The 21412-nt window shown below is 32.3% G+C and overlaps 1 protein-coding gene across 1 annotated transcript; it reads right to left on the bottom strand.

The window, feature by feature from the left end:
• Positions 1 to 1837: 1837 nt before the first annotated feature.
• LOC127724158 (uncharacterized) lies at positions 1838 to 13223 on the bottom strand. Its single transcript, XM_052231029.1, has 5 exons — positions 12859 to 13223; positions 10037 to 10390; positions 9002 to 9823; positions 6813 to 6910; positions 1838 to 4464 (listed from the first exon to the last, which is right to left on the bottom strand). Exons 1-5 carry the CDS (start codon positions 13133 to 13135, stop codon positions 4408 to 4410), a joined length of 1608 nt encoding a protein of 535 aa, XP_052086989.1. The 5' UTR covers positions 13136 to 13223; the 3' UTR covers positions 1838 to 4407.
• Between the last annotated feature and the right edge of the window lie 8189 nt (positions 13224 to 21412).

Raw genomic sequence — 21412 nt, 5'->3', positions numbered from 1 at the left:
TACTAACCCAAACATGTTCAGTTTTTTTTTCAGTTTTTGAATTTTACCTTTCAATAATAAAATAAAATGTTACCAATTTTTATTGATAAGTTTATCTTTTATATTCCAAAGAAAGGTTTTCCTTTATACAATCTATATTAAAATGTTAAAATTGTATTTCTTAAAAATAAGACTTGTATTATTTACTTGAATTTTGAATGTGTATATATTTAACATAACCTGAGTTCAATTGAAGGAAATTCCATTAAGATCAAACTTGGTAAATTTGAATGTGATATTTAAAACTGTCAATTACCATCAGATAATATTATTTTATTTCAAATAATTTAATTCTATGAATTTTAGTTATGTAGGGTAAAAAGTTACATTTGCTACAGAAAAGTTCAGTGGCATCAATCCTTTGATGGAACACCCATCTTAATCCCCTCAATTACCGTACATAGTACAATCAACAAAAATGCAGATAAGGTAAAATACAGTGCTATGTTTTAATAGAAGTTTATGGTAGAAGAATCGTCGAAAACTGTTTTGCTAGAGCCATTGGACCATTTTGTGTGACCAGTTTAAGAAGAGTTGTCTCTATTTGAACAGGGTCAACAGCTGATTTTCATATTTTAATTTTTAAAAAATCATTCAAACCTTAAATCTTTATACTGCTGACAGAATTCTTTTATTATTTATCAATATTCTCTTTAATTTTGTATCCTTAAAATCATCAATTGATTGTACATATACTAAAATTGGAGAAATTTATTTTTTCATGGCAACCACACAATAAGACAACAACAACAAAAAATGGTGAATTTTTTAATTTGCCTTTTAGCTATCAAGAAATCAAATAATTATTTGAATCAAAGTGATTTTTATAAAAAAAAAACTAAGTGTTATCCCTCCCTAAGATAAGATACTTGTATCTACGTTGGCCATTCGTTTTTATGAAACAAAGCCAGACCAACTCTTTCAATTTGTTTTTAAGTTTGGTATGGAGAATACATGTGTAAAGTGCGGATAGCGGAATAACATAAAAAGCGTCCTGTTAATGCACAATTATTTAAAAAAAACAGCAGTGAGCTACCTCGATATTCAAAAGAAAAATTACTATTCATATTACAAAATATTTTAATTACAAATGCACACTATAAATATTTTCACTTTCGTCCAAATAACTCCAGAAGCCATATGGTGACATATTATTGTTGTTTACATCTTTGATTGATTGTGTGTGTGTGTGGGGGGGGGGGGGGGGGGGGGTAAACGTCTAGTGGAAAATATGTCATGAATGTTCATAACATCTTTATCCTGGTGTCTTTGGTGAAGATAAGTGTTCTTACTGTCAATGATAGTACATCTTATTATTGTTTTTATGTGTGAATACTATAGCTAAGGGAGCAATTTAAACTTATTCAAACTTAGTTTTAAAAGAGGCATGAAACAAACAAAAAACTGTGTAAAATAGTCTTGTAATTTTATTCTGCAACATTATTGATGGAATTCTTAATTGGAGAATACTCTGCGTGATTCACTGTTATTTCAACATTTTTTTATTACCTTTTGAAATTTTGTATTTCTAAGACACATAAAATGATCCGGCATGTGATATGAGTTATGTATTGATGTAGCTTTTATTTATTGACATCAATAACTAATGGAATCTTTATATGTTTCAAATGTTATTTTCAAATAGTGCAATTGATTACTGCCTTTTGTAGATGCAGACAAATCTGTAAATGTACCCAAATTCCGGTCCGGAACCCTGATATACCACAGGGTTTTTCGTGTCCTCAGTTTTTATTTATTTATGTTTTCTTTTGAACTATAAGATTGAGATTGTTATTTGTTTTTCGTTCTTTTATTGGAGGTGGGAGAGGGTCAACATGATTTTGTTTGTACCTCTTAGAATTTGTATTTTTGATGCTCATTTATGTGTTATCCGCCTCTTTGTGTGTATGTTAACACATATTCTACAAAATACAAAAAGAAAATGCGTAGGGTTGTAACTTGTATAAAAAGTAAGATGAACATATATGTTTTTTCGAAAAATTACATTAAAATTGACAAGATTAAACTACTAATATAAAACAAAAGCATTCTGAGTTTAATACTTGCAGCATTGATTCACAGTAATAATAGTTCTGATGAAAATTTTATGTACAGAATTTAAAAAAATCGCAAAAAATGAATTAATTCATTTTATTGGATGTTTTATACATATACCTCTATTTCACAATTTGTTGAATGTACAGGCACATAGCTACGTTTACGTCAAAACGCCCGTGCGTACACATGAATTTAGGAGAAAAAATTATTTAATCTAAACAAATAAAAAAAAAAGCTTAAACCACACGAGCCTTGTTATTCTTTCTTCAATAATAAACTTTAAAAATCACGAAATTAACTTTTTAATGGAATGGTATCATTTACATATTTGTTCATTTTCTGTCAAATTCTGAATCTACTGTGAATTCTACTCAGTATCCTATTGTTTAAAGCAATTCATTCGATATGTGGTTTGCATTTATGACGAGCCTGCGACATTTATGTTGCGAAAACGAGACCGTGGCTTAGCGTTCCTAGATTCCGTCGGCGTCGTCAACATTTAGGTTCAGTCAGTTGTTAAAGTTATTTTTGATTTAATCATAACTTTGTCAGACATTCATGGAATTTTTACGGAAGTTGGACAGAAGCTTTTATGACCAAATTTAAGACAGTATTCAGAGCAAAATTTTATGAATACTTCTTTTGATTTTTGTCTCGCCTTGACGGAGTCAAAAAGTGAGACATAGGTATGTTGTTTCTTGCGTCGTTGTCGGCGGCGGCGTCAACAATGTATTAGTTTGTAATTAGGTCACTTTATGAGGAACCACTAGTGGTAGGCAAATAATATTTGGTATGCAGTTGTATTAGCATTAGGACATCTCATTTCCATGAAGATTATTTAGCCCCGCCCCCTCAGTCATGGTCTATTGACTTTGAAATTTTTGCTTGGTTTACATGCATTAGTTTGTGATAAGTTTGTTTATGGGGAACCACTAGTGTTATGGCAACGATATTTTACTACTAGGGGGTGTTTAACGACCTTGACTACCAATGAGGGTCTCGCACGGTCAACTAAATGGACTTAGTTTTTGTTTACAGTTAATATTTAGATGCCGTAAAAGGTTAAAGTTTTTTTCAGACATCAATTACTTTGGCAAACCTTCATGAAATTTTACCTAAGTTGGACACAAACTTTTTATGATCAAAAGTCAGTATCCAGAGCATAATGAAAATATATATTTTTTTATTTTCCGTATTTTACTAATAAAAGGACTTTGTTGTTTTGTAGTTGATAAGTAGATACATTTTGAGGTTAAAGTTTTTTACACATCAATTACTTTGTCAAACTTTCATGGAATTTTATGAACATTTGGCAGAAGCTTTTTAATGATTTTAAAAGAGATAATTTAAAAAAAAACATTTTTTTTTTTATTTTTCAGTATTTTACTGACTTATTTTTTTGATAATTAACAGACGCTCTGTTTTTACATGATAAATTTGTAAACCTTCATGTTATGAAACTTGGAAATAAGCTTATCTTCAAGATAAAGTTTATTATTCTTAAATCTGTATTTCACTGATCAATAGATAACTTTTTATAGTCAACATTACACTTTTACACTTTTAAAGGAATCCCAGGCGAGACACAGGCTTCCACGGAACTCTTTACGAATTTTATATTACACCAGAAAATCTATGAAAATTATTTATTTCATGTGTCTATTAACAGAATTTGCGCATAAAAATAGGTGAAAATTTAGATGAAGTCGAAATAATTAATAGAACAACAACATTGAAATGGAGACTTGCTTTTTTTATTATCTTGATTTGGATATTTGTAGATTCCACATCTCCTTTTAAACATATTTTAAGTAACTGGTTTGGACATTTTTCTCTAAGACAAATGATCATTGGATTCAAAATCAACACAATGAATAAATTCTAAAAGTCAAAGTCAAACACATAAACGTTAAGCATCATATTTTGATATTGAAATATTGAAATTTTTTATTGAAATTTATTAAAAATTTGAAATAAAGTGCTTTTTTTTAAATATATATAATCTAAAAGAATTGATACATTGCCTCGATTTACCTATAGTTTGAAAATATTGGCTTTGGCTTCCAGTTCACTCTCCGTCATTGTCTTTGATCATTTCTTTTGCTTCCTCTTCTTCTGGTGTTTTGTATCTTTATCAACATGCTCCTTGATGTTGTAGCTTAAATTTTTCAGTATTATCCAATCAAGAATTGTTTTCTGAATTTTCAATGTTCTTTGTATGGTTCTACTCATACAAGTTTGTTGATGTTGGAGACTAATAAGTAGCGCATTAATGGCGCTATTTGAAGAGGTTTAGGTTCATTTTAATGTTTAAATTGTCGTCATTTGGTATACTCTACAACTGTCTTCATTGGTTCTTCTAGAAAACTAATAAGTAAAAAATATAAAACGTTGGTTTTCTGATTCGACCTTACTTAATATTGCAACACAGAACGGAGAAAGAAAGGATATTTCAAAATGTATTTGAATAAATTAACCCTCAAAATTAAATTGCAAGTATTTAACAATAAAAGTATAATTAAAACTTGAATATAAATGTCAATTTAATCAAAAGGAAGATGTGATGGCCAATTCGTAAACTGATTTTTATTCAATAGAAAAATAATGTTTTATCCTTTTCTTCGCAAGTCCAATAAGTGATTTGATGATGTTTTGTAACTTTTTGTAACAGAGGGAACTGTTACAACAATAACCGAATAATTCATATTCAGATTTATTGAAAGGTCTTTCATACAATAATTATAAGATAAAATAGAAGACGATGTGAAGAATTGGTGTTTAGCGTCTAGAAGCAAATGTCACACGCATAACGGGCCGAAAAAATGTTAATATGTTACGAGGATGAATCCTACGTTATACTTAACCTAAACACTGAGACGGATTTCTAATATGCTAGTTAACAAGGTTAAAGTCAGCAGGACATGCTACCCTACCCGGACACATTATTTTGACTCCGAGCCGACCGTTCTTTGCAAGAAGCAGCAAATTCAAATTGGCAAGTCTTTGGTTTGACCAGGTTGGGGATTGAATCCGCGACCTTACGTAATAACATAGATTATGTTTAGTTAGATTGTGTTGAGTTTCTATGACTAGATTTATTTCATAACTGACAACTTTCACCAATTAACATTGAAAAGAACGTACAATGCTTACTAAATATACCTAAATAAATTTAACATGCTATATTTATTAGTAACACTTTTAACGCAAGCTTTGTCACTAAAATTACAGCACATTCACTTAAATTTTTATAAATTTTCTGTTTACAAAACTTTGATTTTTTCGAAAACTAAGGATTTTCTTATCCAAGGAATAGATTACCTTAGCCGTATTTGGCAACAACTTTTTGGAATTTTGGGTCCTCAATGCTCTTCAACTTTGTACTTGTTTGGCTTTATAACTATTTTGATCTGAGCGTCACTGATGAGTCGTATGTAGACGAAACGCGCGTCTGGCGTATTAAATTATAATCCTGGTACCTTTGATAACTTTTTTAAGTGTGTAAGTAAAGGTGGTATCATTGATAAGCTTGCTAGATTAACCATGAAATCATTAACTTTCTTTTGGGTGGAGTCTATAGTTAAGCTGGGAACCAATCAAAAGTAGGAACAATATATACATATTATGAAATCAATTTTACAAGTTAGTTCAAAAATATGTTTTCATGTTGTTTCAGGTGTGTTTGATTTGTCAATTTCATTTCAATCAGTTACCTCTGTTCATTGATGGCTAGATTGTTTACATGTGTAATTCTATATAACATTCTGATTTAACCTTTTAAAAAAACCTTTTCATATCCTTACTATATATGTAAGGATATCATTATCTTTGATTATGATGTGTATTTTAGGGGGGTAGAGTGCTACAGAAGATGTTACCTTTACCTACACACTCATGTCATTGTGCTATGATGAGTTGCGATTAAAAACTAATGTTAAAGAAATAGTCTTTTGAATGGAATTATCTGTGGAATAAATCGTTTCAAGTAAGACTTTAAAAAAATGTTACATTATTATACGCGAATATAGTTTAGTTATTGTCTTGTTTTTTCTTCCTAGATAGTGTTCGTATTATTTGTATTAATATAAGAAGATGTAGTATGATTGCCAATGAGACAACCATCCTCCAAACAGCCAATGACGTAGATGTAAGCAAGTATATGTCATCATTATGCTTTTAACAATGAACATATTCTTTTTTTTTATTATAATTATTTTTTGGGCTTCACTTTTCGGTATTCTATTTTATCCTTCTTTATTTTTAAATGTCTGTGTTGTTTCTACCGGTGACAGTCTTGTCTATCCGTTGTTCTAAAATCTGTGTTTTGATTTTAATCTTTCACATTCTGTCAAGTTTGCGGTAAGGGAATTTATTTGTGTCTATGGTTTATGAATTCTACAAGTCGATGTTATCTAAGGATTACATAAGTAGCAGATTCAACAATCCACTATTATAATACATAACCACTGGATATGACCCATCAACGTATTTAAACAGGGCGGGCGTCAATAGTTGAGCAGAAACTGTTGACCTTTCTATTGCAACTTATTCAAGGCCCAATTTTGTGCGACTCGTTTTGCTCAGGTATAGTTTCCAATTATTTTTTATGTCTTTTCTTTTTGGCAACGATGTTTTCGTATGTTTTTATTTCTTATGATTTTTGTTTATTACTCCTCGGTCTCTTCTCTTTCTTTCTCTAGATTTTTCATACCTACCTTACAACACTTTCCTTTTCTTTTATATCTATAGAGGACAAACAACATAACCAAGATACATATCATAATTACTGCAACGGAAAATCCAATGATCAAAGCTGAAATTAAAACAAAAGAGATAAAATTGAAACGGTTTTAGCTGACCCGTCCTGAATACTATGACAAGTACAATATTTGGAGTATAGGAATTTCACTGTTATAAACGAGGATCATTTAACTCTTTCGCATTTTAGAAATGGTCTACCTGATTGCTGTTTCTAAATTGTATACAATTATTAATTCGGTATGAAGATAGTGGCAGTGTAAGATGACTCAAAGATAAAAATGTTACCCAATATGAGAGAGGAGAAGCAATTGACGTTTTAAGTAAAAATTCCAAAACAACAACATGACACAAACATTATCATCCAGGTATAAGTAAAGGTTCATGAACAACGATTAAAAAACTACCTGCGACAATTTTAAAACCACTTGAATTTAAGACATGCTGGGTAACTTTATGAAAATGCATCTTTAAAAACACGACTTTTATTTTCGAAAAAGTTCTATTACCACGTTCTAAGTAGTTTTATGTTAATCAGACATGATTTCCTGCAAAGTTAAGACTTGTGATTACAGCCGATTGTACAGGATTTCTTTAATTAAAAAGGTTCTGAATAGTTGAAAGTCTTTTTATTAAATTGTAAAATACTGCATTTTATTAACAGAAAGTTTTGTTTGTAAATAGACATAGTCTAGGAGAACATTAGTTGTAATTGGCTCTGAACTAGCTTTCAGTAGTGAGAGTATTCTTAGATCGGTACTATTTGTCTTTTGTTTTTGTTTGTTGATTGGTTTTGTGTTTCGTATCAATCTATTGAGTTAAGCCATTTCATTTTTGAGGATAGCTGTCCCATTGGCATTCATACCACATCTCTTTGTTTTTATATTGAGTAACCAGTCAAATAAGGGACTTATCATTTTTTATCTGGGAGGGGGGCTGGTCAAAATGCAGGGGGGGATCAAGTTTTTTTCTGTATGTGGACAAGGGGGGTTCAATTTTTTTTATAAATTCAAAGTGGGGGGATCAATATTTTTTGCACTTGGAAATAAGTAGTTCACATACTTCAAGAGACAAAATGTCAAGAAGAACATTACAGCAGTCAAATTGAAATATATTTTTAACACCATTCATATACAATTAAGTAAGACATCACAAGACTTTGGTGATGTAGGAAGCTGCCATTTTGTGTCATGTTGTCCTATATAAAATGCATAGGTGCTTCATAATCCGAATAATTTAGTTGTTATATTTTACTCACGTCGATCACTAAATTAACAAGCATTATTGCCAATGTATCTTTTTGTTTTCATTACAAGAGCCCTTTGGGTCCATTTATACCTCTCACTCAATTTGAGGTTACTATCACACATTTATGAATGAACTGTGACAATAAATGAGTAATTGAATTGTTCAAGCTGAAAGCATGAACTATCCATATAAAAGTTTAGCGACTCAATGGAGGTTTCAATAAGGCCATACGTAAAACTTAAGTTTAAACAGCGTTCAAGAGAGGGACATATACATAATGTGTTGTTACTGTTTCAAAAATTTTACTTTTTAATGTATATTTTTTACAGAGTTACTCAGAATCAAGTTTTCTTTAATAGCCCAATATAGGAAATTAGAAAAAAAATCAGAAAAAGCTACTCAAAGCACTAGCTTGCTCTACCTACTAATATTCATGGAAGAGGCCTCATGGGAGAGCCCTATTTCAAGGCAATTTTCCCTCAAATAAGTTTTGGGACTCAATCCACTGAGAATATTTCATTTTCAATATTTCCATGAAATAACATGATACTTAGTTAGTGATTTGCATGTTAAAATTTTGGCATGTTTAATAGAGGGGGGATCACATTTTTTAAATGGTTTTACAGGGAGGATCAAATAAAAATAGTGAAATATTATGGGGGGGGGGTCAAGAAATTTTGTATTTATGATTTCAAAATGACCAGCCCCCCCCCCCCCCTCTCCATGGTAAAAAATGATAAGTCCCTAACATAGAATTGTCACGAGTGTCATTTCTTAAGAAAAGAAAAACGATCTCTAAGTAAAAGAATTAGGAATATAAAGACAATTTTCAAAAGTAAAACTGAAGGAAAAATATAAAGAAGCAATTAAAACGTGCAAGTTCACCATGATTACTTACGACGGATTCTATTTGGCGAAGATGTGTCAACTGAAACTGTTGCATTTGTGAATGTTGTTTGCTCAATTACAGTTGAAGGTGTCTTTTGAGAATTATCACTGTCTGAGGATATTGGAGTAAAAGTTCTTGTTACAGTGATGTTTTGTAGTGTTGATGTCCATCCAAGAGAAACAAAGACTGGTTCTGTTGATGTATAAGTCACTGCTGCCGTAGTAGTTTGTGAATTGTTTATTTCTGTTGAATTTGACATCCCAGCTGTTGACCTTTTTGTTGTGTTGCCACTTGGTATTGTGATTTCATTATTTGTTGTTGAATTTAATTCTGTAATTGTTTTTGCAGTTGCTTTTACTTCATTGGTTTTTGTTAGTGTTACTTCACTTTTCATAGTAATCGTAAGGTCTGTGTTGGTACCAATAGTATGTGGTATATCGCTAGTCGTATATACATCTTTAATGACAGAAGGTGTTGAGTTGGTTGTAGCAACAACAGTTGGAATTGTCATTGATTCTACATTGGCGCTTTGCATAGATGGAATATGAGCTTTTGAACTAATGTAAGTTTCTGTAGAAGTGACAGGTGGTGTTGTTGTGCTTTCTGTTGTGACAACAGTAGGAGTTGTCATTGATTCTATATTTGTACTTTGAAAAGATGAAGTTGGAGCTTCTGAACTAATGTAAGGTGTAGTGGTGGCAGCTTGTGTTGTTTTGATTTCTGTTGTGATATCGGGACTTGGGCAATCAAGCAAACTAGCGGAGGGTACAGTAGGTGTAGCTTGGGCTGTACTGGCACAAGATAATGTTAATTCTGCACCAAACGAAGTTCCTGGAGAAAGAAAAAATAATCATGTTACCATAATGTAGCAGGAAATAGTGCAGGAATTGGGCATTTCATACGAATGGACTCCAAAACAATTTTGTTTAATTGTTTGTGGTCGAGTTTGTTTTGTGACTGGATCGCTAAGTTTCAATCATTTATCAAGTACGTATTCGAAATATTTTTTTAAAAATACAACATTGATATCAATAAGCAAATTACCTTCAAGTAAGAGGAAAAAATATCCATCTGCTGAACCTAAGTTATCAGCAATCTGTATCTGTATGAAGTGAGACATACTGTCATACAGTGTTGTGGGTAGGTTATCATTATTATCACTACAATCAAACATTGTTGATGTATTTCCGTCTGTTATTGTTATACTTTGGTTACAAGTTGTACTGCTACGAAATCTAAGATCTATTGCTGTTAATCTTACAGTAGTGTTACATGAAGCTTCAACTGAGCATGTGCATGTTGAGGATCCTGTAAGAGGGGTCGATGGATATCCAGGGTTCCAGAGAAAAACTCTGTTGTCTCTTGTGTTAAAACTTGAACAAGGATCTAGAGCTTGATCTGAAAGGTAAAAAAACACAATATCACTAAAATATTTGAAATGGTCAGTTAAAATAAATATATACCATGCAGAAACAGTATAATTAAGATTAGAAAAGACGGATATTAGGTCGCCTCTGTTTGTCTTTTTGTGTGAATGATTACGATCGTAGAGGACGACGACAAGAGGTGAAAAGAAAGTTAGACTCATTTTTAAATTTATACCTCATACCTCGAATATGGCAAATTCGAAGCGGTCATCTCAGTACCAGAGTCTATGACAAACGAGTTTTGAAATTATCAATTTCCTTGACCTTAGTAAAATGTTAGTAGCAATATACCAACTTCACCTGCATATGGGATATAAACTTTCCAACTCATTCGGCAATCAAGAGCTTGCGGCTGCACGAGTTGGTTGACCGTTATGGAATAACCATGATGATATCGGATATGTTCCTTATGTCGTAACTACAATACCCTTCCCTTTTCACGAATGTGACCTACCGAATTAGACTATTTACCGGATTTGTAATAACATAAGCAACACGACGGGTGCCACATGTGGAGCAGGATCTGCTTACCCTTCCGGAGCACCTGAGATCACCCCCAGTTTTTGGTGGGGTTCGTGTTGCTTAGTCTTTAGTTTTCTATGTTGTGTCATCTGTATTATTTGTCTGTTTTTCTTTTTATTTTTGGCCATGGCGTTGTCAGTTTGTTTTCGATCTATGAGTGTGACTGTCCCTCTGGTATCTTTCGTCCCTCTTTTGCTACCCAGACTTAATGAAACGTCACCGGTGTCTGAGCAGAAAGTTGATGAACCAGGGTTATGTCAAAGAACGTCTCGTCCTTTTTCTAAAAAAGTTCATCGGAAGATACCAAGACCTTGTTGATAAATATTCCATATCAACTTCACAAATTACATGATGGACTTGAATATATAAGAAGATGCGGTATGAGTGCCAATGAGACAACTCTCCATCCAAGTCATAATGTATAAAAAGTTAACAATTATAAGTCAAAGTACGGCCTTCAACACGGAGCCTTGGCTCACTCCGAACAGCAAGCTAAAAAGGGCCCAAAAATGAAGTATAAATTTTAGGTACTGACGTTGTTAATCATCTTAATTTCGTGTTATAATGTTATTTTGTTTGTCTTTGTTATTATTGACAGTTGCTGTTAGGTCCATTTTTGGTGGTTTCCTTTTGGCGTGGCTCGGTACTTGTGCATCCCGCCAATGTGTTGTTGTGCTGTGGTCATTTTTTGTATTCTTGTCTTTCATTTCCGCTTGTGTGCTTTGTCTATATGCCATTTTGTTTTTCTTTGTCGACATATTTGTTTGTTTTTATAGCGATTAAGATTATAACACAGTGTTGACAGCTGTACACCTATTTTTGACATTTTACCTATTATGTCTGTTTGTTTTGTTCCCACATTGTTGTCAATATAATGGAATTTTATGCAAATATCATACATGTGAGAGGTTTAGCTAGCTATAAAACAAGGTTTAAATAAAGGCAACAGTATTATACCCCTGTTCAAAAATCATAAATCGATTAAGAGAAAACAAATCCAGGTTACAAACTAAAACCTAGAGAAACACATAAACTATAAGAGGAAAACAACGGAACAACATAAACACTGAACTGCAAAAAAAAAAAAAAACGCCAACATACATAGAAACGGACTATTTGATAACAACTGCCATATTCCTGACTTGGTACAGGATATTTTTAAGAAAAAATGGTGGGTTGAACCTGGTTGTATGGCTAGCCAAACCTCCCGCTTATATGGCAATGTTAAAAAAACATCGCTAAAATGACAAAATTACGTGACAGGAATACAGTACAAACAAACGCAAGAATACTTAGCACAGAGAAATGCATAAATAAATAATATAACAGTACATTACAACATGTAAACCACATAATAACAACGGACATCTATTAACGACAGCACAGGACACCACAAACTGCGCGTAACATGAATGGATCAACGCTACAAAAGGTGACGTATATATAATCTTGAAATTCATACAACTATATGGAACGAGATCCAAAAATTTACAATTATTTTCACAATACTACCACCATTTTCTATATAAGGAAATAGCTGTACCAAGTCAGGAATATGACAGTTGTTTTCCATTCGTTTGATGTGTTTGGGCTTTTGATTTTGCCATTTGATAAGAGACTTTCCGATTTGAATTTTCGTTGGAGTTCGGAATTTTTGTTATTTTACTTTTTAGCTGTCAAATAAACATACTTTAAAGTAAAATACTTGATTTGGCATAATGTCAACTAAAGTTGCTATATTTTATTTAATTCGGAAGTGTGTATTTACTGCGAATATTGGTATAATATTGCAATTTATATTATCATATTATGTAATTACTATAGATGTAAACGATCATTTGTGTTGTATAATAGTTACACTTGAAACATTTGTAAAGGCAAATAAAAAACATTAAGATCAGTCATTTTTAGACATACCAGAAACACAGTAGTAATCCATCTTCATATAGTTGGTCCTGTCCAGATAAACAGTCTGATTACAAGTAGTAACTACCCACGATACTTGTATCCTGCACCCTGTTTTCCCGTTACATTGCTGATAATAGTTTCTGTATATGGAGTTTTCGTAGCGTATAGAGCAGTCGATCAAGTTGTACTGACAGCATGAGTCTGGTGCAGCATTCGGAGTTCTTATCTCTATAGGACATTGTGTACTCAGTTCCTTTGCCAATGCATAAAGACCAACGACGGCCATTTTCTCTTCTGTCGCACATGATGGTTGGAGAATGTTTTCATACAATATGCCATAACATGCAGAGTAGGATTTGAGTTCTAATGTCGAAATTCCTAAACATAAAAAACCTCTTTAAATAAATGAACTGTCTATATTTATTGGAAAAGTATGTCCTTTCTAGTTTGAAATTAACATTTGTGATATGATCGGAATAACACTTAGTAACTTTCCTTAAGCCGAAATCAAAATTAAATGATGTAGGATGAACAGTATGTGTATAAACAAGGTCATTCAACGAAACTGGTTGAAGAGATGTTAATACATTCTGGATCTGCCTGTAGCAAGACAGGACCCTGTATTCTAGTATTTCTAGTGATTGTCATCCTTCATAAATGTTTTATGTATATATATATATATATATATATATATATATATATATATATACAGCACAAACAACATTTTCCAAAAGACCAAAAAAGTGAAAAAGTATATTTTAACAAAACGCATTTGACTAACAGGTCGAACAACAAATGTTTTTAAACCCTGCTGACTGCCATTGGCGATTGCCAAATAAACGGATCACCGATGTAATAAATGGATCTTAAATATAAATTTAATACTAAACAGAAAACAATAAACTTGCGGAAAAGATGGTAAACCGCAAACAAAAGGTGCAAAGGTTTTTTGTACACCATATCCGAATTTCGACAATTAATGTCTCTTCAGTGATGTTAGGAATCGAAACGGTATTTGGAAAGCCATACAATTTACCTCAATTTAGGATAGACTCTTGAATTTTGAGGAGTCAAAATAGGATGAACGGATCATATAAACCCGAAGGCAAATATAATGCAAGCCCAAACGAATAAATATAAACAAGTCTAAATTGAAAACAACGTTCAAACCTATGATTGCGTTGGATAAAAACCGCAATTTTTATACGTGTGCATGCAAAACAAATTTCTTGTTAGAGGGGTCTAAATACAGCACAAACAACATTTTCCAAAAGACCAAAAAAGTGAAAAATTATATTTTAACAAAACGCATTTGACTAACAGGTCGAACAACAAATGTTCTTAAACCCTGCTGACTGCCATTGGCGATTGCCAAATAAACGGATCACCGATGTAATAAATGGATCTTAAATATAAATTTAATACTAAACAGAAAACAATAAACTTGCGGAAAAGATGGTAAACCGCAAACAAAAGGTGCAAAGGTTTTTTGTACACCATATCCGGATTTCGACAATTAATGTCTCTTCAGTGATGTTAGGAATCGAAACGGTATTTGGAAAGCCATACAATTTACCTCAATTTAGGATAGACTCTTGAATTTTGAGGAGTCAAAATAGGATGAACGGATCATATAAACCCGAAGGCAAATATAATACAAGCCCAAACGAATAAATATAAACAAGTCTAAATTGAAAACAAAGTTCAACCTATGATTGCGTTGGATAAAAACCGCAATTTTTATACGTGTGCATGCAAAACAAATTTCTTGTTAGAGGGGTCTAAATACAGCACAAACAACATTTTCCAAAAGACCAAAAAAGTGAAAAAGTATATTTTAACAAAACGCATTTGACTAACAGGTCGAACAACAAATGTTCTTAAACCCTGCTGACTGCCATTGGCGATTGCCAAATAAACGGATCACCGATGTAATAAATGGATCTTAAATATAAATTTAATACTAAACAGAAAACAATAAACTTGTGGAAAAGATGGTAAACCGCAAACAAAAGGTGCAAAGGTTTTTTGTACACCATATCCGGATTTCGACAATTAATGTCTCTTCAGTGATGTTAGGAATCGAAACGGTATTTGGAAAGCCATACAATTTACCTCAATTTAGGATAGACTCTTGAATTTTGAGGAGTCAAAATAGGATGAACGAATCATATAAACCCGAAGGCAAATATAATACAAGCCCAAACGAATAAATATAAACAAGTCTAAATTGAAAACAACGTTCAAACCTATGATTGCGTTGGAAAAAAGCCGCAATTTTTATACGTGTGCATGCAAAACAAATTTCTTGTTAGAGGGGTCTAAATACAGCACAAACAACATTTTCCAAAAGACCAAAAAAGTGAAAAAGTATATTTTAACAAAACGCATTTGACTAACAGGTCGAACAACAAATGTTCTTAAACTCTGCTGACTGCCATTGGCGATTGCCAAATAAACGGATCACCGATGTAATAAATGGATCTTAAATATAAATTTAATACTAAACAGAAAACAATAAACTTGCGGAAAAGATGGTAAACCGCAAACAAAAGGTGCAAAGGTTTTTTGTACACCATATCCGGATTTCGACAATTAATGTCTCTTCAGTGATGTTAGGAATCGAAACGGTATTTGGAAAGCCATACAATTTACCTCAATTTAGGATAGACTCTTGAATTTTGAGGAGGCAAAATAGGATGAACGGATCATATAAACCCGAAGGCAAATATAATACAAGCCCAAACGAATAAATATAAACAAGTCTAAATTGAAAACAACGTTCAAACCTATGATTGCGTTGGATAAAAACCGCAATTTTTATACGTGTGCATGCAAAACAAATTTCTTGTTAGAGGGGTCTAAATACAGCACAAACAACATTTTCCAAAAGACCAAAAAAAGTGAAAAAGTATATTTTAACAAAACGCATTTGACTAACAGGTCGAACAACAAATGTTCTTAAACCCTGCTGACTGCCATTGGCGATTGCCAAATAAACGGATCACCGATGTAATAAATGGATCTTAAATATAAATTTAATACTAAACAGAAAACAATAAACTTGTGGAAAAGATGGTAAACCGCAAACAAAAGGTGCAAAGGTTTTTTGTACACCATATCCGGATTTCGACAATTAATGTCTCTTCAGTGATGTTAGGAATCGAAACGGTATTTGGAAAGCCATACAATTTACCTCAATTTAGGATAGACTCTTGAATTGTGAGGAGTCAAAATAGGATGAACAGATCATATAAACCCGAAGGCAAATATAATACAAGCCCAAACGAATAAATATAAACAAGTCTAAATTGAAAACAACGTTCAAACCTATGATTGCGTTGGATAAAAACCGCAATTTTTATACTTTATATGATCCGTTCATTTAGATAAATTGTATGGCTTTCCAAATACCGTTTCGATTCCTAACATCACTGAAGAGACATTAATTGTCGAAATCCCGATATGGTGTACAAAAAACCTTTGCACCTTTTGTTTGCGGTTTACCATCTTTTCCGCAAGTTTATTGTTTTCTGTTTAGTATTAAATTTATATTTAAGATCCATTTATTACATAGGTGATCCGTTTATTTGGCAATCGCCAATGGCAGTCAGCAGGGTTTAAGAACATTTGTTGTTCGACCTGTTAGTCAAATGCGTTTTGTTAAAATATACTTTTTCACTTTTTGGTCTTTTGGAAAATGTTGTTTGTGCTGTATTTAGACCCCTCTAACAAGAAATTTGTTTTGCATGCACACGTATAAAAATTGCGGTTTTTATCCAACGCAATCATAGGTTTGAACGTTGTTTTCAATTTAGACTTGTTTATATTTATTCGTTTGAGCTTGTATTATATTTGCCTTCGGGTTTATATGATCCGTTCATCCTATTTTGACTCCTCAAAATTCAAGAGTCTATCCTAAATTGAGGTAAATTGTATGGCTTTCCAAATACCGTTTCGATTCCTAACATCACTGAAGAGACATTAATTGTCGAAATCCGGATATGGTGTACAAAAAACCTTTGCACCTTTTGTTTGCGGTTTACCATCTTTTCCGCAAGTTTATTGTTTTCTGTTTAGTATTAAATTTATATTAAAGATCCATTTATTACATCGGTGATCCGTTTATTTGGCAATCGCCAATGGCAGTCAGCAGGGTTTAAGAACATTTGTTGTTCGACCTGTTAGTCAAATGCGTTTTGTTAAAATATACTTTTTCACTTTTTTTGGTCTTTTGGAAAATGTTGTTTGTGCTGTATTTAGACCCCTCTAACAAGAAATTTATTTTGCATGCACACGTATAAAAATTGCGGTTTTTATCCAACGCAATCATAGGTTTGAACGTTGTTTTCAATTTAGACTTGTATTTATATGTATATATATATATATATATATATAATAAGTTATTAGTATAAACTGTTATTTTTCTCTTTTGAATTGTTTAAATTTTCTTTCATCCCAGTGCCTTTTATATTATAAGTAATATACGGAAAACTTAATACACTGTATATGATTGCTCATTGTTGAAGGTCGTACGGTCACGTTTAGTTGTTAACAACCCTTTTTGTTTGGTTTTTTATGTATACATATAATTGTGTAGATTGTTAGCAAATCATGATTACATATTGTATGAACTTTCTTAAAACTTATTTTTTGGAGACTTTTTGGACGTTGAATGTCCATGAATTCTTTACAAATTTTTTACTTAAATCATCTCATTCATACCAATTGTTCTAGAAAAATGAAATAAGGGATTGTATGGCGGATGAGAAACGTGTATTTCGCTTCAAAGTCAAAACATACCTTTCAATAATAGAAAAAGACATCCACAAACTACCACACAGAGTTTTAAATTTCTGTTAACCATTATACTATACACAAACATTTAAACAGTATCAACATGTATCTGCATTTTATTAACAAAGCACCAAATTAAATTGTGTTATTAAAAGATTACATAATTAATATAGGCCTTTGATAAGGGTCAAACGGCTTAAGAATGACGTAAAGATACAATTGTTTCAGTTTTAAAAGCTAATTGCAATCGTATTACTAATACCATCCTTGTATATTCTATAAAAACAGATTAATTAAACGACTCTTTCTTTATCATGAATTGAATCAAAACACCTATTTTGAATAGTGTTACAACACGGATCGGAGCTTTTTGAACTTTCATAATCAACTGAATAAGCTAAGGAAATGATGACTCGAAAAATATAATTATTGAATTGAATAAGATACATTTGGCCTCAAATATGATTATATCTTACCATATACAGGAAATTGTATTGTATTTATTATTTTTTTATTATCAAATCTTATAAGAGATCACGCAAATTAAATCAATGCAGACTGTCTTGCTGACATCATGCATGCATATCTGAGCATATAAAAAATAAACCTAATTATTACACACATGGCTGATCAGTTAGTCACATAACCACTTCTATTAGATGAAAGTATTTTTGACGAAATAATTAATTAATTAAAAGGCAATAAAACAGAAGTAGGGTAAAGGATATATAACAACTAAGTTACTACCAAAACATAAAGTACACTCAATAAAACATCATATTAGAAAAAGATTTGAGAAGGTGCTCCTCTTGTCTTAGGAGTCGTAATTCATAATGAGTATGTCCTATGTTATATTTTTGCTAATAGTGTTGACATATCTGAAGTCTGGTAGGCTTTAACCATGATTCTTACCAAGCAATGTAGGATGGGGGTTATTAATGCATCATTTATCCAAATTTTGGTTGTCATTATAGGCAACAATTGTTTACCGATGTTCGAATTCCGACAAATTCATGACGAAGATACAAATCATTGTACAAAAAAACATAAGTGAATCGCATTAACGTCAAAAGGAGAAAAACCGGGTGCGTCGACAGGGTGGACGTCTCCTGTTATTTACGCATTAGCCGACATGCGAATCTTCAATCAATTAGAATGTCACAAACAGGGGTATGACACAATTGGTTACTTTACAGACGACTATCCTGGTTCATAAAGATCAAAGACCGCGAAAACACGAAGCTAGAGTGTTGAAACGCAGACACATCATACAAGTCAACCAATTCGTACTGGTGACTGTAAAACTTATATAGTCAATTTCAGTCATTCTTTCTCAAAACGCTGTAGCTTTACGTATTGATTGAAATATACGAAAGCTTTACGCTGAGCCTGAGATAGAAGTCTCAGGCTGGACAGACTGTATGTTTGTTTCTTAAAAGGAAAGTTGAAAGCATTACGTTTGTCACAAATTCTAGTTTAAAGTCGTCCAACTCTACTAGTATCAAGGAAAAGATCAAACAACAAAGTAGACTTTCTATATTCGGAAGTATTCTGAAACCCAAGTCCGCTGAATTATAATAGATGCAAGTGATCGCTGACATATGGCCATTTACATGATGTCAAATATCTTTGAATTTACGCTAGTTCTGTTAAATCCATGTGCCTCCATATGTTTAGCAGCAATACGATTTTTAATTGAAATTTGAATGCAATTCGAAAACAAGACACCATAATTCTACAAATATAACTGACCATTGTGAAGTATTGAAGAAAAGAATTTTAAGTGTTAAAATTGACACACGTTTGAAAGATTATGATAACGACTAACACTTTCTTTGTGTAGAAAACGAATTATAAAAAAAAAATATACAAGAAGAATTGTGTCCTTCTAACAGTTGGCCTTATCTTTTCTCTGGAAATGACTTTAGATAGAAAACAACTCAACTAAAACGTTCAGCTAGAATTAAGAAAAAAACATAACGATAAGGTCAAACCACACTTTGGACCATCTATCATTTTTGTTAGTTCATATCTTGATTTATCATGTGGAGTAGTACCATTTATTTATCACAACTGCTTCAATGCAGGTATCTAACCTGGACCAATCATATACAACAAGAATAGTGTCCATAGGACTCCAAGCATCACTGGAACTATCACATTCTATATCCAGTGAACCGTGAAATCTAGAAGAAAAACCTTAATTTGGCATATAAATAAACGATGCATCATTAGGAACAGGTGTGCTAATTTTTAAGTTGAAGTTAAGTTAATGCAACAGTAGTTTACCGATGTTCAAATCTTGTAAATCAATTATGAAGAGACAAAAAAAAAGCTTTCGTGTCTTCTGCCTTCGGAAATATTAAACTTTATACTAATAGTTTAGGCTGTCACCGCTGCCCGTTTGTAATCCCTATGTCTTGCAGTCTACGACTTTCGTTACTGGGGAGACAATAAATTACAAGAGTGCACTTTCTGGAATGTATCGCTTCCTTACCGATAATGATTGAATTTCATACCATACACGGAATACAGTTAGACTATTGTCTAAAGTATCTGAGAAAAAAATCTAATTACGAAAATAAAGCATTTATCAATAATTAATAAGAATGAGATCAAGGTCAGACGAACCCTACAAGACAACATGAACTGAACACCATGCAATCATTCCATACACCGAATATAGTGGACTTTTTGCTTGTAGTATCTGAGAAACGGAAATAACCATGGAAACTTAACATTGACTAATGAACCATGATAATGTGGTCAAGGTAAGATGAACCCTGCCAGACAGACATTTTCATCAAATAATAATTTCATCAACCAATTACAGTTGACTATTTCTTATAGTATCTGATTAATATAAACCAAGAAAACTTAACATTGACAAATGAACCATGAAAATGAGGTCGGATAAAACATGCCAGTCCGACATGTCCATCTTACAATCATTCAAAACATCAAATACAGTTGACCTATTGGGTTTAGTATCTGAAATACAGACGTGACCAAGAAATATATTCATCACGAATTCAAAAAATTATATCAAGGTGAGGTGAACCCTATCTGATATAGGGATATGTAGACCTTGCAACGATACCAAATATAGTTATTATATATCTCATTATGAGTGAGTATTTCACATGACAAAAACACTCTTTTAATTTTTTTCAAGCGGATGCTGAACCATGAAAACGAGGTCAAGGACAAAGGACATATGATAAACAGAAACTTCGTAACATAAGGCATCTGAATACAAGATCTTCTACTTCTGAAATATAAAGCTTTCTTCAAAGAATTTACGTGGTCACAGCAGCTGGATTGTAATCCCTGTCTCGAATTCTACTACTTTCATCACAGGTAAGACAAAACTATTAGTTAAGCTACTGAATTAAATCTTAAGACATCTCTCATACAAACAGAAATTTGTATTATGCATCTTTTGTATGCAGGTCTTTTGAATGGCTCCTTATTGACTTTATATCTCCTTGTGTACCATATGCCAAGAAGTCAGTGATTCAGTTCAGGTATGATTTAAATGATACATTTCGTCTTTAAAATGATAAATGTTTTGTACCTTTTCTTTTAAATTGTAACTCATTCAGACATATGTGACTTTGCGCAATTTGGGTTGTTCTATTTCTGCTCTTCTCTTTTGGTTTTAATAGACTGTCAAAACTTTTGGTCTTGGTGCATGCCTGATGCCTGGATAGGATTTTTAAAGAAAACTGGTTGTGCAAAATGAAATTAGTATGAAATGTTTTGT

Source organism: Mytilus californianus, unplaced genomic scaffold (assembly GCF_021869535.1).
Source record: "Mytilus californianus isolate M0D057914Y unplaced genomic scaffold, xbMytCali1.0.p SCAF_14, whole genome shotgun sequence".
In the NCBI taxonomy this organism is placed as follows: domain Eukaryota; kingdom Metazoa; phylum Mollusca; class Bivalvia; order Mytilida; family Mytilidae; genus Mytilus; species Mytilus californianus.
The sequence above is the reverse complement of the archived record's forward strand: the minus strand, read 5'-3'. Positions and strand labels throughout refer to the sequence as shown.

Coding starts and splice junctions, on each gene's coding strand:
- LOC127724158 (XM_052231029.1), bottom strand. CDS start 13,135: ATGGCCGTCGTTGGTCTTTATGCATTGGCAAAGGAACTGAGTACACAA. Junction 9,824..10,036: donor TTTTTTCCTCTTACTTGAAG/GTAATTTGCTTA, acceptor TTCTTTCTCCAG/GAACTTCGTTTGGTGCAGAA. Junction 6,911..9,001: donor TTCGCCAAATAGAATCCGTC/GTAAGTAATCAT, acceptor TTTTAATTTCAG/CTTTGATCATTGGATTTTCC.